Below are 17,335 nucleotides of genomic sequence, written 5' to 3'. Positions count from 1 at the left end.
AGTGTTTACTATTTCATGCTGTGTATGGTTCACTGTCTTAAATATGATCGTGTTAATGCCCTGATCCAGATGTGACTCGGGAAATGTCTGATATATAAAAAATCTATTCATAAAATATGTAATTATCCCTAGAATATATATATATATATATATATATATATATATATATATATATATATATATATATATATATATATATATATATAGCAGTAGGTCTATAATTTCTGTTTCTTTTCTTAATTCAGATGTCTGATTGTAGTTATGATGAAGGAGTGAGGCACAATGCCTTTGTCAGGTAAGTAGGTGTTGTCAATGCATCTTCATAAAATCTGTTTGGTTTTGATGATCTCTCTTCCCCTGTTCTCTGTTTGTAGAGTGTCAGTGATTTTGCTTGTGCTTTATTCAGATGCACTAAACAGTCAGCACACAACAGACCACAGAAAGGTAAGGTAAAGGTGATAGAGACAAGAGAAAACATGGACCTACAGTTATTTAAATTATACTGTGAACACAAACGGTCACTGCCATTTATAGCCCGGCTCAGTATCATCTTCACGATACATACGCTTCGATACATACGCTTGTCTTGTTAGTTCAAAGGGGCACTATGTAGTTTCCTACTCGTCTCCTGGAGATGTTGCTTTGCCTGTAATATTCCACAGGATGCTCTGAACTTATCTTTAATTTATTAAATTCCAGGCCAAAAATACTTGTATCCATTGAAGACTGTTACGTTTTATGCCAAGTTATTCAAAAACATGTACAGCTTCATGGAAAATAGAAGGTTTTTGGTCCTTCTACCTTAAACCGTAAGTAGTGCCCCTTTAAGACCAAATAGCAGTTGTTAAACTATGCCTCTCTCGGGGCTATAGCTGACAATCTCCAGTAACACCTACACATTTTGTTAGTATGTCTCCAAGCACCTCCTGAACCCAAGGCCCCAAACACCACTGTGAAGCGGAAGTCAAATTATGTTTTTTTTTGTTTTTTGAAAGCGCATTTAGTGCAACTTACTGTGTGCTTCTGTTTTGACCTGTGGCTGACCCTGTAACTGACAGTGGCATTGCATTACAAAGCTTGAGGGCAGCAGAGGGTTCTCAATAGCTGCATACGCTGATTGACAGGGGAAGACAGTCATGCCAAGTCTGTCCTCTGTGTTCGTATTCTCCAACCATCCACTAAAAGTCAGAGGCAGCCTAGCCGTTACTACAGCATGTGTTGTCTAGAGAACAGTGAATGAAGACAAAGTGGTCCTTAAAGAGCAGGATTTCCATGCTGTTTCATGGATAAAGTTAGCTTGGCACAGGGTCCCTTGGCAAGTTCCTCAAACAAAGAGAGAGCAGTGATTGCAGCTAATATGTCTCTGGCAGGGAATTGAATTAGACATGGAGTTAACCAGCCTCAGTCACAATCAACCAAATCAAGTTTCATTGGTATGATCTGCTACAGAGGTCTTTTCATGACCAGTGGGAGGCAAAGTGGCATTCAACACATGTTAATAGGACGAGGTCAGTGACTTGAATCTCTAAACAAGGCTGATCTTGGCATATACATTCTTTCTTATATGATTCTCTCTGTAGGGTGTCTTACCGCTTCTGTGGGATATATGTCGCTAATGTTTGCTGTTCCTATAGGTTCCCCATAGGGTAGTTCCTCACCAGGAGACCAGAGCAGAGCAAGGAAATGTTCCCGGCTCATGGGGGGTCTGGGGGCCCTGGTCCAGCTGCTCTCGAACTTGCTCGATAGGTGTCCAGGAGCAAAGCAGGCCGTGTCTGCGTGCGTTGCCATGGCCCAGTGAATATCCCTCCACCAGAACTGGAGATAATGCACAGCAGCCCGGTCACGTCATATCAGCCCTGCGGCCTACAGTCCGTCTGCATCATGGCAACAGCAGCTCCCAGGGAGGGACGGGGAAGCACAAACCACGAGGAAACAGGTAACAACGTATTATAATTCATACAATAGCAAAACCAGTCTGTTACTGTGTAAATGCCTCATATATGCAGAATTTTGACACTTTATGATGAATAACCCAGTTTAAACGACACTCCTGTCACCAATTACTATTTGGCAGATTTTCCATTTGGTAGCTATCCTTTCACAGTCATACTGACTATTGGCTTGAAAATAAAACCTTTAAGGACAAAATACTATTAACATAAAAAATGTCTGCTCTTACTGTAGTAACATGTAAATCAGTTGACCATATCTGTGTATATTTATTTTTAAGACGAGGCCACATTGCCCCAGGGAGGTATGGCTATGGAAGAGCCCCATCTGTCCCTACCTCACAGGCTGATAGAGGCCAGGACAACGGCAAGCGCAGCTCCCACAGACACAGACGCTCTCCTGAAGCAAACCTAAACCTTCATGGCTCCAGGAGACGCAGTGATCATCAGACAAACTACTTTGACACCTCCAGAAGTCCCCATCAGCATGGCAGATCCTTTGTGAACCCCAGAGTGCCACAACAGCCGACAAACCACCCAATGGTGGCCCCCCTTTACCAGCCGGGTGGAATGGGACCAGGCCTTCAGGGAGAAAACAACCAGCAAATACAAACAGGAAACCAACATCCAGCAAGAACTGCAACTTATGACCCTTTACCTGTGTCCTCCTGCAAAGGAGAGCACACTCGCCACAAGATCTGTACTAATAGTGTAAGCACATTTTTCTTTAAATGTTTAGGGTCTTAGGGTTCATCCCTAATGTGTGTGGCAGTTATTTTGATTATTGATGCAAATATTCTGAACTACTTTTAAGTGTAAAGTCAGCTATAGCTTCTGTTGGCTGTACTTAGTGTGTCACTTCTATTCACTTGATGTAAAGCAGATGCGTCCCTTGTTTGGACAATGACAGTATGGGAAGCAGTCAGTGAGGTACATTTTGCTGACACTGTAGATGCACAGTTTACACAGAGAGTTACTCGGGATTTATTTAATATAAACTCAACCTGTAATTATAATGACTTTATGGAAAGTATACGTCTTTGTTTTAGGCCTGTCCTCCATCCAGCAGAGGGTTCAGAGCGGTCCAGTGCTCCTCTTACAACAGCAAGCCTTTCATGGGCAGACTGTACGAGTGGGAGCCGTTTAACGAAGGTAGGACTCAGCCTCAGATGAGACCGCGGTACAATCACAGGACTGTTCTTGAAAGACCATGTGTGTTGGCAGAATGATTCCCGGTAAAGAGCCTATCTATCAAACCTTAGAACAATATTAAAGACAGAGGTGTACTGTTCATTCAAGCATACTCACCCGGGCAACAATCAAAACACAGTATGGAAAGCCGTTTGTCTGACATTGCTAATGGTATGAACAGTTGCTCCTCTAATATCCAGTTAAGAATGTGTAATTGAACATTTTATGAGAAGGAAATATTGTAACTTTTATCCGTGTGAAACGTTTTATATGAACTAGCACTAAATATATATGCAATTGTTGAAAAGAACACCTTATTGAGAGATGGAGTAAGGGATTGTTAATGATATTTTCTTTTCTTTTTTTTGTCAACAGCGCCTAACGAACAGGAATGTGAACTCCTTTGCCGCGCCAGTGGCTTTAGGTTCTACGTGCGACAGTCAAAGGCAGTGACTGATGGAACACCATGTGGGCAAAATGATTCCACTGTGTGTGTGGCAGGAAAGTGTGTGGTAAGTCCATTGTTTGAACAGTTCTCGTCAACACTGGATGCTATTATGGCTCGGACCAGGAGAGGGCAGCACACAGAATTATTGCTGCATACACTAGATTTATTAGATCTTGAATTATATTAGACTGTAAATGGATTCTTTAAATAGCATATTGACTACAGCGTAATAGATATTGATTAAATTGTATTATTCATGTGTAATGCATGTATGTATTATGTATTCAAATGCAGTCGTTTTAGCAGAATGCAAAGGTATATGGATAAGTTTTGTATAGTCAAAGGAAAATGCTACAGCCTTTTCCAGATTTCATAAAGCCCGTCAAAATGTAGAAGAGAAAGGAGATTAATGTAGCCCGAATATATAATTTTACTTACATGCTGGTTCACATTTTATAGTGGTAAAAATGTGTCACAAATGCACTTATTAATGCTACAACCAAGAAGCTGAATGATTGACATTGAGAGCCCAGCTATATAACACTGTCACTTCAGCTATTCTAACAGACTGAAAGATCATTTTAAATACAACTCTGTGATTAGTTCAGTGAGCTATTGGTAATAATTAAAAAATAAGTCATGCAGTGGTCTTTAAGTACAGTTTTTGAGAATCTGCATTTTTGTTGCGTTTTTGTTACTTTCTACTCTACTACATTTCTAGTTCATGGGCCTTTAACGATATCTGCAGTTCTAGATAGTAAATATACCAAATGTAGTCTACCGTATGTAGTAATTGAATATCTGCTCCCAGCGCTCCCGTTCTAACCAAACAAGTCTTTTGTCTTTATAATCTAATCTTTCATTCATTAATTTTCTACCGCTTTTTCCCTTTCGGGTTCGTGGGTGACTGGACCCTATCCCAGTGACTTAGGGCTTTAGGCGGGGTACACCCTGGACAGTGGCCAACTCGTGGCAGGGCCAACACATAGACACACGGATAACCATTCACTCTTACTTCACTCTCACATTCATTCACTAGGGCCAATTTAGAGTTGTCAATTTTGCCTAACACATGCATGTGTTTGGACGGTGGGAGGAGCCGGAGAACCCGGAGAGAACCCACGGTAACACGGGGAGAACATGCAGACTCCACCCAGAGAGATCATGTGATGTTGGTCTGGTCCGGGAATCGAACCCATGATCTCCTTCTCTAGCTAAACAAGGCAGACTGGACAAGATTTGCCTCTTATCGAGTAACCTAAACTTATTAAACCTTCCATGAAACACAACAAGTAACTTCTGCTTTACCTTAGCTAATAAATTGACCTGCTACTTTTATTGGCATAGTATTTGACCAGGTGTACTTTTACTCGAGTAATGAAATGTAGAGCTAGTGTTTGTGTGGTCCAACAACTTACAGCTTTATGAATAACAACCTACTTCATGTCTGTCCGTTAGACCTTTTTCCCAATACTTTCCCGTTTATAATAGAATCAAGCCGTCTTCCTAAGGAGCGACGTCACAGATTAATATTTGTTTTATAGACTTGTGGTTATTCGATGAAACTACTGGCTATATGAGATGTCAATGCTCAAATTCCACCTTGGAAAACCACGTTAAACAGCTCTTAGATGAGCGACGCTGTGCGAACCAACTGCGAAGTACTAAATGGATTTGAATGCGGTCCGTCATGTCAAAGGAGCGGCGAAAGAAAGATCCCCTTGTAGTGGGAACTCCATTCAGCAGCGACATCTCTCTTATACTGAGGAAGTGCATTTGAGAAGGGAGTGTGTATTTTTAAAGGGCGATCACTGACCACACAGTTCTCCGCGGGCGATGGTGGGCCCCACTGAGGGTAGAATCTATGTACACACAGACTATTTTACACCCTGCAGCAGGCTTGGACGGCTGCCTCTGCACACTTCACGGGGAGTTGGTGATTGGAATCAGAAAGGGTTTATTGCCATTGTCAAGGAACAGAATTCACAAATATAGGAACTTGTCTTGGTGATTTGGTGCAACATAAAACAATGAATAATGTCAAAAGAGAAACAATTCAAATCTGCCATGGATAAAAATCACAATAGGCTACAAGATCAAAAATAAGAATAAGAAATAGGCTTAATATGTACACAAATGAAATACAGGAAACCAACTATGGACGCTTAATTGATTATCTTTCCGTGAAATCATCTACTTTTACACATGTTTTATCAATGTTTTGATATTGTCCTGAAAAACACTGTCCATGGGTTTCAAATTACTGTTTAAAGCTTACATCCAATCTATTGACTTGGAAAAAGTCCTCAAAGTGTATTATTATTACTTAATGTACCTAAACAAATTGAAGCTTCCTTGCAACATATCATCCCTGTCATGCATTTTGACTTTGCGTCGCAGATTTTTAGCGTTGGGCCGTTCTTGCCGGCGCTGACACAGATGCACTCGCTTCAAACAGCGATGGAACCTCTCCTCACGGCTCCCCTTCATGGCAGCTGCATCTGTTTCGCACATTCCCCGCTGTTGTGGACAAGCAGACTTGTTAAAAAGGGGATGAGTGCTTTGATATATAGCCTACTTGGCACATCACCAGTGGAGATGTCTCAATCATGTCCATGCCACAGCCAGTTTGAGATTTCAGCGCACAGATTATTTCTATATTAATCACTGCAGTTGATGGATCCTGGATGTGAAAAAGCTGAACGTTTGCTGGGAAAGTGCCTTGTCTTGGTTTGTAATAGTCATTGAGTCATCAAAGTTACGATTCATGTCAGGATCCTTTTCATATTGCCAAAAGAGACAAAGTTTTAGCACATTTTGCTCTTTCAGTTTCTTCCGAGTGCCTTTTGTTGTAGAGGCCATCGATGTTTGAGGTGATCCATACAACATAATGATAGCATATTTTTAAGTATCTGTACCCTAAATTGGACCCCATCCCGTTCTATTCTAAAAATGTGTCTTCATATGTAATGCCAAGTCTTTGGAATTTCTTATAGAAGAAGGTCAGAGGTCAGGTTCAGAGGCAGAGCAGATGAATGACACAGAACATATTATGAGTCCTTGTTGGGCTCTTTTGCACAAAAATGAGTGTTAATGTTGTGTTTTCTAAAGCATGTAAAGGAGATGACAGATTGAGGTCTCAGTTATGGTCAAACATCTTGGATCCAAACCCCTTATGGGATTTTCCTCTGTGTGTAAGAAAGTGGTCTTTACGTTTCACAACTTTGGTCTGCCAAGTACTATATCTTAAATAATCAAGTACCTTCTGTAGATTTTCAGCTTTTTTTGCCCCTCCGACTAAAGTAAAGGTTGGATAAGCAGAGCTAGTCACTTCTATTTGAAGACTTACTCATAGTAAATTGACATGCATAGTCTCTCATAGTCCCTGTCATTACTATGCAGTGTTTGATTAGACTTAGCACTAAAACATTTGTGTAGTAGTGAGTCACTTGATGGATTGACAGTTTGATCAACTTACTCAACTTGTGGAGGAGGTGTGTTTGGGTGGGCAGAGGTGTCCTGGACAGATTTATGACAGGACGCACATGTAGCATTGTATTTTTAGCGCTTGGTGGTCACTTAGGTCTTCCTCAGATGGACGCCTGTTGACAGTGGCTGCTTGCTGGGTGGCTGTCTATTGACCAGACACTTGAGGACACTATACCCTTCATGCATTTGTTTGGAATGTCCCTATCCAGGCTGTCGTCTCGCTGTGTGGCTGCGAGACTGGCCATTATTTGAGAATAGGATGAGATGAAAAATTGGAGTCTCAATCCAATGATGTTGGTGTTGTCTTGCTGTGGAGATAAAATATAAAGACAAGGTTAGAGTCATTAGTGCAGTCAAAAAACATCACCTACTCATAAATAATATTAAACCTTGTCATTTGAACAATAATAAATACTGTTAAAATCACATATATTAGACTTTTCCTAATATTATTTTGTGTTGAAAATTACATTTCATTGTATAATAAATATAATATAATTTAATATTTTTATTATAATTGTGATATCAAAACTGGTAACTTTTCCTCAGTATCAAAATCTAAGTTAAAATCACCCAAAAAAACAGATTGTCACAAAGATTAAATCACAATTTGATTGATTCATCTTGTCCCCTTTTCACTTTGAGTTCCATTATATTAGCCTATCATGTAAAAAATGAAAAGGGGATTAAAACAGCTTCATTTTGTTGCTCCAATTGTATGTATTTGTTTAAAAAAAAACTTGTATAAGTATTTCTTTGATTTTAGATAAATAATTTTATTCTGAATATCTAATGAAATAATAATTGTATCAGAATATGAAGGCTTTATTAGACAGGCCAGTTTAGCGTGAAATGGGGATAAGAGACGTGGGGAACTTGCAGCAAATTGTCAGAGCTGGGATTCAAACTCACAACATGGTGGCCGGCTGTGGTCTTAACCACTCGACCACTGATTGAATTCCTTTTTGTCATTACCGCCACCCTTATTTCTGGCTTATGACGGTATTATTATGTAATATGAATTACACAAGAATCCACTTTTGTGATTCAGAGCATTAGTCAGTGCAGTTTGTTCATTCTACCTCAGCCACACCTTGCACTTCCTGGCTCTGACTGTCATTGCACCTGCTTTATTCATTTCCCCATCCTCTGCTGCAGCATTCATACCTCCTTTACTTAAATACATTACAGTCAGGGGACCTACATCCCTGGCCCTGCTAACTAATATGTATCCCAGATGCACCAAAATCATGCTTTCTTTTCCAACTTTATCCTTGTCTATGTTGATGAATTAAACAGAATCAGGTAGAATTAAACCAAGTTTGGTGTGTGAAAATGTTTTTTTTTCTTGCTATGACACATTAAATGGAGCAGTAATTGCATGTAGCTGTAGTAAGCTATAAGTCCAGCAGATTGTGACATTACAATAGCGCTGAGCCCACCTGCTGGAGAGCATGGCTCAGACGTGTGTGGGTGGGATTCTTGTGAATGAGGCGCCTGAAATCAAAGTGTCTACAGAACTGACCCACTTGTTTTGGCAGACAAAGCCCCTACAGTGTTTTTGGAAGTCAGTCTAGCCCTGTGACCCCAAAGTGTGATATTTTCAGGAGGAAAACTCAGGAGGAAATCACACAATGTCTGTACAGTAGTTTTAAGATTATTAATACTGTTTTTTTTATTTTTTTAGTGTTAAAAGTTTTGGGGTAAAAGGGCCTTGTGTAAACTCAGCAAGCAAAACTGTGTAAATAATTAGAATTAAGTAATGTTTTGTGTTGGAGAATCATAATTTGTTCTTACATTTAAAGAGAAGACTCAGAATAAGTATTTAGTGCAACAAAGTTACATAGTCACGATCTCACTGAAGAGGGAAAAGCGCTTATCGCGCACGCTGCACTTCAGGGATCCAGAAGTCACGCCAGCTGCAGGTGTGCACATGGTGTTTTCTTGCACTCAGCAGCTTTACTTCATCTGTAAAAGATCTGAATATATGAAAAAGTGTCAGAGTATGATTAACAGTGCCAACATTAATATTGAGTGAATATTTGGCATCTGTTGAGCTACATAACTTGTTGTGCGTGTGAGGGCACACATAAATCTGAACTCCCAAGCCTCCCAGAAGCTGTTCATTTTACTAGAGGAGGTGAGCGCCTGCTACGTGTTTAAAACATTGCAAGTTTGCAACTTGTAAAACCAGGTACATTTGTAAGCTGATAATCTAATAATGTCATTTATGGAGCTGTGTTTTATAGCGAGAGCACATTGCAAACTTAGTGTCCATTAACTTATGTCTAATTAAAAAAATTGAAAAAAATAAAAATGTTGCCTCTTTTAGGTAAGTTAAAGTATGAAAAACTTACTTAAGATGTCCTGTCTTAAGTTCCTGTGTTGAAACATGTTGTACTTCACCTGTCACGTACTTTTTATGGGAAAACTGTGACTAGAGAAATCCTCGAGCCCTGTCCCCATTTATTTTAATCAAGGAAACACAAAAGAGTGACCTTCCATTGTTTTTGATTGGATGTTTTTTTTCCCTTTCCAAAGCAGCTCTTTTACTGTCCTGTTAAAATAGTGCCCAGAATGTCCCCCCTGACTTTGAGTTTACTGTCAGCAGTAGCTGTTTGGCTGCTTTCTCTCTCTGCGTTTCATTTCTCCTCTCCCTCTGCCTCCCCTAAAAAAGCCCTTTCCCCAGATCCCCTGCTGCACCTCCCCCTGCTCAGTTTACAAGGGGGGCTCGTACAGATCAGCTCTGTACTCACAGAGTTTTTTGGCATTTTCCAAACTACGAGGGCGAGGAAGAGGCAGTTGGAGGCAGCTTCTAGCCCTGGCAGAAGGCAGACGGGCTGGTCAAGCATTTGCGTGACCACATCAGAGAATGCTGTCAGGGTTGGCTCTTCTGCTGCTCGCCTGTCTCCACATGCGTGTGCAGGGGAAGCTGCGGACACAGGTAGAACAACTCTTTTGGTCTCACTGGAACCTGAAGGACAATGGAATTTCATTTTTTTTTAAAATCTGAATTGTTTTTCAATATGTTGAACATTCACTTATTCCCCTCAACATAATGCACTTCTGATATTGCTGATATCGTATTCTGGTATCACTTTATGTTGTCAAACTGTCAGTGACCAAAAGCTCGTTTGGTTTGCTTGACTGGCGAGAGTCGTTTACTTTATCCGCAAAATTCACTTGGATAATATCTCCCTCTTGGTTGTTTAGGATGCTGTTTCATCTTGTCAAGTTTAACGTTAGCTCACGTGCAATTACTGATGCTTAATGATTTGCTTATTGTATGCCACCATATTATTGTTAAAGGCATTAATTTAACACTGATTTGCATACATATCCGTTTCAAAAAGGAATAGCCAAAAGCACTAATAACTGAAGGTGGTTGGTTTTTACCTTCATTTTTCAAATCTGCTTTGTTTTTAATCACCAAATTCCTGTAATTTGTTTTATTATTCCAAAATGTGTTGAGAATGTGTTTCAATGAAAATGGCCAGTCTAGAGCAGTTATGTAAAGAGAAACCTGTGCGTTTAATGAGTATAATAATGTTCAATGCTATTTATGATTTTACAAGCCTGGGCCTTTTATGAAGCATGCCCTTTGCCCCAGACTGTGAGACCAACCTGCAATGTGAATCAGGCTTCTTTTAACTGTCTGGCCTCTTCTCTATCACTTGGGCGCATGGCTACATAGCTAAATGTCTCTATTGTGTGGAAATATGGAGCAATAATGGAGCAGTAATGTAATTTTTTTGGAGGGATGGAAAAGGATGCATAACTAAGTGAATGCGTCTGCTGCCGATGAACCCGTTTTTATTGTTTAAACAAACATTAAACGCTAGCACTGAAACTGTCATTATTGACAAGTTGAAGCATATGGACAATGTTTTCACCGCTTTGACAGACAGTTATTCAATGAACTCCGGGGCTTAAAGAAGAGAGAAATCCTCCTAATTGCAGAAGAACATCTTGAAGAAACAGATGGATTGTGTGCACCGTAGAATGTGTGGCAAAGCTGTAAAATCGCTAGATGTGCAATGCTCAAACCATCTGAATATATGTAAAGGCACAACAAATTAGCAAGATATCTTCACTAGACAATCTGCAAGCAATTTAATGTGTCTGAGAAGTGGTATAAGATGTCCCAGAAACCGTCATTGACACCAACATTAACACATACTGTACCATTTCTGCACCAAATCGTCCCGATCTAGTGCTCCACAGTGAGGACAAATGTTGCTTGCTAACCAGTGTTGCTGTGCCTGATGATCGCAATGTCATGGTAACAGAAGTTGAGACGTTTGGAAAGGGGCACCAAAGCCAGAGCTGTGCCAATTGTACAAGGAACTCTCAACACCAGCTACAAAGGATTCTATAATACATGCATGATTTCCATTTATTACTTGCCTTGTCTAATGTCAAATTTAGATCAGGGCAGTTACAATTGTCCAACATCTTTCATTTTATTCAATCATTACATAAGAATCAAAATACACCAGTGCACACCATTGAGCATTAGGTTCCTCAAAAAAAAGCGCACAATCTCATCTGGAAGGATGTTGGCTAATGCTTTTAATTGTGTCATTGTATGTGCAGCTGACCCCTGTGGGCAGAGCTTCCATTTGTTTTGGTTCTGCTTGTGTTTTAGCCTTTAGGATTACTGCCGCCGCACATTCGTACTTTGATCACACAGAGAAGTGTTGACTCGTATTCATCAGCTGTTTTTGCTTGGAACATGTTGCATTTTGCTTGTTTCAGTAAGACTAGAAATTGACTGGGCTCCTGTCCGTAAATGCCTTTAAAAAACAAGTTGAAAGCATTGGCGACGGCATCAATAATGTGCAAATGTTTAGTTATTTTAATATTAATGTTTTTTCCTGTAACTGCTGCCTCTTGGCCTGGGCTCGCTTGTCAAAGAGGTTTTAATCCCAATGGGACTGTCCTGGTTAAAGAAATGGTGTGTGAACCAGTGTTGCCTTTTTCCCATAGACACAAATGCTGTAGTATTGACATCACCTGTTTGGACAGCAGGTTAGTTTTACTGCTGTTTTGAGTTCATTTATGGACTGCTGATGTAAACACTTCTATTTTTACATGCTGCAGTCTGAAATGTATTCGTACTCTCTCTGGTCTTTGGTTCTTGATCACAATTTTAACTCTAGTATTTATGGAATGCGCTATTTGTATACAACTGTGATATTATTATGCGAATATGAATATAAAGAAATACAATGGTAATTTGTATTGTTTTTTTACTTACAGAGTCCAGGTTGTGATGAGTATCTTGGATCTGGAAAGTCACTTGACAAATGTGGGGTTTGTGGAGGTGATAACACCACTTGTAGACTGGTCTCTGGAGTGTTCAAACATAGTCTGTCAAAGATTGGCTACCAGAAAATTGTGGAAATCCCAGAAAGAGCCACCAACATCAACGTTACAGAGATGGCAAAGAGCCGGAACTACCTTGGTACGCATTCTTTGTGTGATTAATAATACTCAGTAAGGGTAAACTATTCCCAAGCTTAATATGCTTTCAAAATACACGTTTTGTTGAAGCAAGATTAAAGCTCCCTGTATATTCATAATTTACTTTCAAGAGGCATGCAGTGGATTCAGACGTTGCTTTTACTTATCCAAACAGTCTTTCTCCAGTTTGTCTAATGTTACATTTTTAATGCCCCTTTAATAGCTTAAAGATAATCCATTTCCAGTGGAAAACATCTTAAAAGATTTTCCTTTGGGTTTTGCATTATAAAACTGTTCCACTACAAGACAGCTTGTCTAAAATCTCCATTAAACAGTTGTCTGTGTGTTTTGCAAAAAATAAAGTACAAGTTAAAATGTTTTCAGCTCTTCGAACTCGATCCGGGCGATCCATTATTAATGGGAACTGGGCCATTGACCGACCAGGAAAGTATGAAGGAGGTGGAACCATGTTTACGTACCGCAGACCCAATGAAATCAGCAGCACCGCAGGAGAGTCCTTTGTGGCAGATGGACCCACCAATGAAATTTTGGATGTTTATGTAAGAATTTTCACTTTTTCTCATTTTTGGCATTTGTTTTGATATTAGGATTATTTTTGTGTGCCATTACTGAGCATATCAATGGTATTTTAGATGATTTTTCAGCAACCAAACCCTGGAGTTCATTATGAATACATTCTTCCCTCTGAGAAAACAGATGCTCACGCTAACAACAAACAAGAAGGTAAGCACTTTTTCCCTGACTGGACACTTCCAATTAGAACACGGGCATTAAAACTGAAAAAAAAAAATCATTATCAACATTATATTTCTGTCTGGTTATCTTGGTTGTCTTGCTGGTATTCTTTCTCCTGTTTATAAGATAAGATATTCCTTTATTGTCCCACATGGGGAAATTTCATTGTTGCAACGCAGGTAGATACAGATGTAGATACAGAAGAAAAGAACAGATCATTTATAGGAAGTTTGAAAAACACTCTCAGTAGAAGATCTCTTATAAACAAAAAACTCCCATAGACAAAACCTCCCATTACCCAACAAGGGATGGAGGGGAAAAATAATAAAGATAAAAATAAATAAATAATAAATACCATTGCATGTGATCACGACAGTAATTGCACATGATTATGTGTCACGACAGTAATTGCATTGCATTTCTTATTGTGTTCTTTTCTTTCCTTTTGTTTACAGGCAATGATCTGAATAGAGATTTTCAGCACAGCAAAGAGGGTGAAGAGCGGGGAAGGTATTCTCCACGTCTCCCTGACAACCAGGTACCCCCCGTTATGCCCCCCAGACGGGACAGAGAGTACCGCTGGAAACTGGCAGGTTCTACGGAGTGCAGCGCCTCCTGTGGAAAAGGTCAGGAAACACTTTGTCCATTTTGATTCTCATAGAATTCATTTGTTTAAATGTCTGTACTACAGGTTTTAGATACTCTGCCGTTCACTGTATTCATCAACAAAAGAACATCCAAGTATCTGAGTCTTTGTGTGACAGCAGCAACAAGCCAAGTTCCCAAGAAGAGCCTTGCAACTTGCAACCCTGCCCAGCATTGTGAGAACGTTTTTAGACTAATAATGATCAAATTTAACAACTTTATACTCAAATAGGAATTTACGGATCCCATATATTATCATATTTGTGTATTTTTTTTAGTTGGGATATAGGGGAATGGTCAGAGTGCAGCAAGACCTGTGGCCTAGGCACGCAGCAAAGACAAATCCTGTGTCGGCAAGTGTATGCAAACCACACTCTCAATGTGCACACGAGCCGCTGTCAACACCTGGAGCGCCCAGAAACAACCAGCACCTGCCAGATGAAGATCTGCAGTGAGTGGCAGATACGCTCAGAGTGGTCTCCTGTAAGTCAGAGCTGCTTATAGCACACTCTTTGAATGTGTCATTGTTTTGTGTCAAAATAATTAATAATTCAATATAATATAGATAGAATTGAAAATGATTAACTGTTTGTACACATGTATTTTCATGTCCACTAAACTGTTCTTGAGTGATGAATGAATCTTGTATTCCCCCAGTGCTCAGTTCCATGTGGACTGGGACAGAGATCTCGGGAGGTGCGCTGTGTCAGTAATGTAGGAGACTTTGTACCTGATGATGAGTGCAACATGCACCTGAGACCTGTCCATGTGGAGAACTGTGACACGGGACCTTGTGCCAAAAGCTGGTTCTACACAGAGTGGGGGAATCGGGTAATGTCTGAATCCAATAGGGCCATGACGTTTTACATAGCAGTGCCCTGCTGACATGTTTCACCTAATCACTGTTGTTTTTTGGCCTATTACATCTTGTGTTCAGGCTGTATGTTTCTTCGCAGTGCTCAGCTGAATGTGGGATGGGTGTACGTACCAGGGGAGTGCTCTGCCTGACGAACCACATCAGCAGTCTTCCTCTGGAGGGCTGTGGCAACGAACAACCCCCTAATTCTAAGGTCTGCAACAATGGGCCATGTGAGAATGGCTTTGAATGGTTTACAGGCCCCTGGAGTCAGGTACAAACATATGACCTATAAAAAGAAGCTGCCTGTTGTTGTTGAGTAAAACGACTTTTCCTCAGTTCTGCTTTTCCTCTTATCACATGTGATGCAGTGCTCTGTAGAGTGTGGCACGGGAACCCAGCAGAGGTCAGTAGTGTGCCTCATGAAGTCAGATGAAGGATTCACTATCACGCCGCCATATGAATGCTCCTCTTTGGAGCGACCACTGAACCAGCAGAGTTGTAAACTTAAAGCCTGTGGGGCCAAGTGGTTCCACACTGACTGGAGTTCAGTGAGTTCCATTAATAAGATTGTATCAATCTAAATATATATATGGAATTGAATCAACAATCAATTTCACCTTGACTTTTAACTCATTTCAGTGTTCAAAAACATGTGAGGGAGGTTTCCGAGTGCGTGAAGTCCGCTGTTTGTCTGACGACATGCTGTCCAGTGAAAAATGTGATGAAACCATAAAATTAGTATCAAGGGAGGACTGTAACCCTGAGCCCTGCATACCTCACACAGGTGAGCACTCTATTCAAACCATTGTATATTGGGAAATGTCTGAGGTGGATCAGTAACTCCTGCAGGAGTACACTCGTACGCACTGTGCATGCCTTGTATTTCCACTATTTCTTATTGAATACTGAATCAGGTCCAAAGTTATTACTCATTTACCTAAGCCCTTCTGTGCATTGTAATTAGTCACTACAATGAGTTTAAAAGTGTGTTTTGCCATCACGGCTTAGGGCTTGTAGAATGCACTCAGGTATCTTATTCTAACACTAACAACTGCTTTCTTAACATCTGTACTGGGGCAAAACAAAATGTGCTCAATTACATGGGGGAAAATGGGTATAGGATGTTTAAAATGTTTAGTCAATGCGGTGCTAGTTTTAGTCGGGGCAGGGCTGTAAAACTTTTAAAATCTGTTTGACATTGGGTACACACAGGACTTTTTCCGCACCATCCCACAAGGCGCAGTGCTGTCCAAGCATGTACTGCAGTAGAGACCTTTAAATCGTGGAGCGCACCCGCAGACTTCAATCTTGTGTGTGGCGTGAATTCAATAACACTATAGTCTAAAGTCTCTCCATGCTCATCTCAGTCACTAATGTGAACCTGTTTTGGAGCAAATGTGTGCTGTACCTCATGCTCTGTAACACATACGATTAATTTAGCTAAACTTTTTCACTCACTGTTAACTACGAGGAGCAGTGAGTGAGGCATGGGTATTGAGAGAGGGCATTGTAAAAGTCAAATCTGTGGCATTTTTTGCGTGCGATGGTGTGTGAGGGGTCTGTAGCATCCACTTAAATTGTGCGTACCTTCACAAAAAATCCTAATCCAACGTTTTGCTGTCTTTTGTTTTTTATCCCAATGGTCAAAACAAAAAATACATTTGTTTCTTCACAGATGACAACTGCAGGGACAAGTATTTTAACTGCAACGTGGTGGTCCAGGCTCGTCTTTGTGTGTATGATTACTACAAGACAACATGCTGTGCATCCTGTTCGAAAGTGGCCCACAGACTATCGCATCACAAGGGCCGCAGCTAGTACGCCCCGACAGTGGTCTCAGACTTACTGGACACGGCTCAAAAACACTGCAGGCTCTGGAGCCCAATTATGGACAGTGGTTTGTCTTGCTCATTATGGAAACTATAGAAATGTGGACAACATGATGGAAGACTGGACATGAAGCACAGGATGAGCTTCTACAGTATTTCTATTCAAGAGCGTAACATACAGAAACACAACATGTAGTGTTTTACGAGAACTATGCTTCAGGCTATACTAAGCAGGCCTTCTTGTTGTGTTTTACTGAGAAAGTAGTTTGGTATTGCTTGGATTGAATGTAATGTCCAGGCGGGACCAACGGGTAGTAGGCTCTTAATTGAGACTCTCCAAATCCAGTAGCATGGTGAAAAGTCTTTACTGCTGCTAGATTCTGCTGACAAATCATGACAATGTTATGCTATTTATTTTTATATAGCCTTCTGACAGTAGCCTGCTCTGGAAATGCTACTTTTATAAAAGGCTCAACTTGCAGTTCTTCTATAATTGTCATATGGAAAAGAGTTTGGCCAATAGTGTATTGTAGTCTACACGGCATGATCAGAACCACGGTATATGTTCTTCCTTCTACTGACTGGATGTAGCCTACAGTGACCAAAACATTGTTAGTTTACGCTTTTAAAGTAGGAATAGTCTAATCCACTTCATATAATTATTGTAGAAAAAGATTCAGTTGCAGTCATCTGGACTCTGGTT

At 40.3% G+C, this 17,335-nt stretch overlaps 1 protein-coding gene across 2 annotated transcripts; it reads left to right on the top strand.

Annotated features, from left to right (window-relative positions):
- Window positions 1-245: 245 nt before the first annotated feature.
- On the top strand, window positions 246-17,100 carry LOC140381308 (thrombospondin type-1 domain-containing protein 4-like). Of its 2 annotated transcripts, XM_072465343.1 has the most exons (17): window positions 246-295; window positions 375-444; window positions 1,635-1,936; window positions 2,231-2,660; window positions 2,999-3,101; window positions 3,516-3,652; window positions 12,340-12,544; window positions 12,928-13,103; window positions 13,197-13,287; window positions 13,755-13,925; window positions 13,991-14,120; window positions 14,223-14,427; window positions 14,602-14,775; window positions 14,901-15,074; window positions 15,172-15,351; window positions 15,443-15,587; window positions 16,479-17,100. In XM_072465343.1, exons 1-17 carry the CDS (start codon window positions 246-248, stop codon window positions 16,619-16,621), a joined length of 2,886 nt encoding a protein of 961 aa, XP_072321444.1. In that variant the 3' UTR covers window positions 16,622-17,100. The 2 variants fall into 2 exon arrangements, with proteins under 2 accessions (XP_072321444.1, XP_072321443.1); XM_072465342.1 differs by lacking the exons at window positions 246-295; window positions 375-444; window positions 1,635-1,936; ... (1 more) ...; window positions 2,999-3,101; window positions 3,516-3,652 and adding an exon at window positions 9,796-10,021.
- The last annotated feature ends 235 nt before the right edge of the window (window positions 17,101-17,335 follow it).

Source organism: Eucyclogobius newberryi, unplaced genomic scaffold, assembly GCF_026437365.1.
Source record: "Eucyclogobius newberryi isolate DKJ021-1_F unplaced genomic scaffold, fEucNew1.0.hap1 SCAF_5, whole genome shotgun sequence".
NCBI lineage: Eukaryota > Metazoa > Chordata > Actinopteri > Gobiiformes > Gobiidae > Eucyclogobius > Eucyclogobius newberryi.
This window is presented reverse-complemented; position numbering and strand designations above follow the sequence as displayed.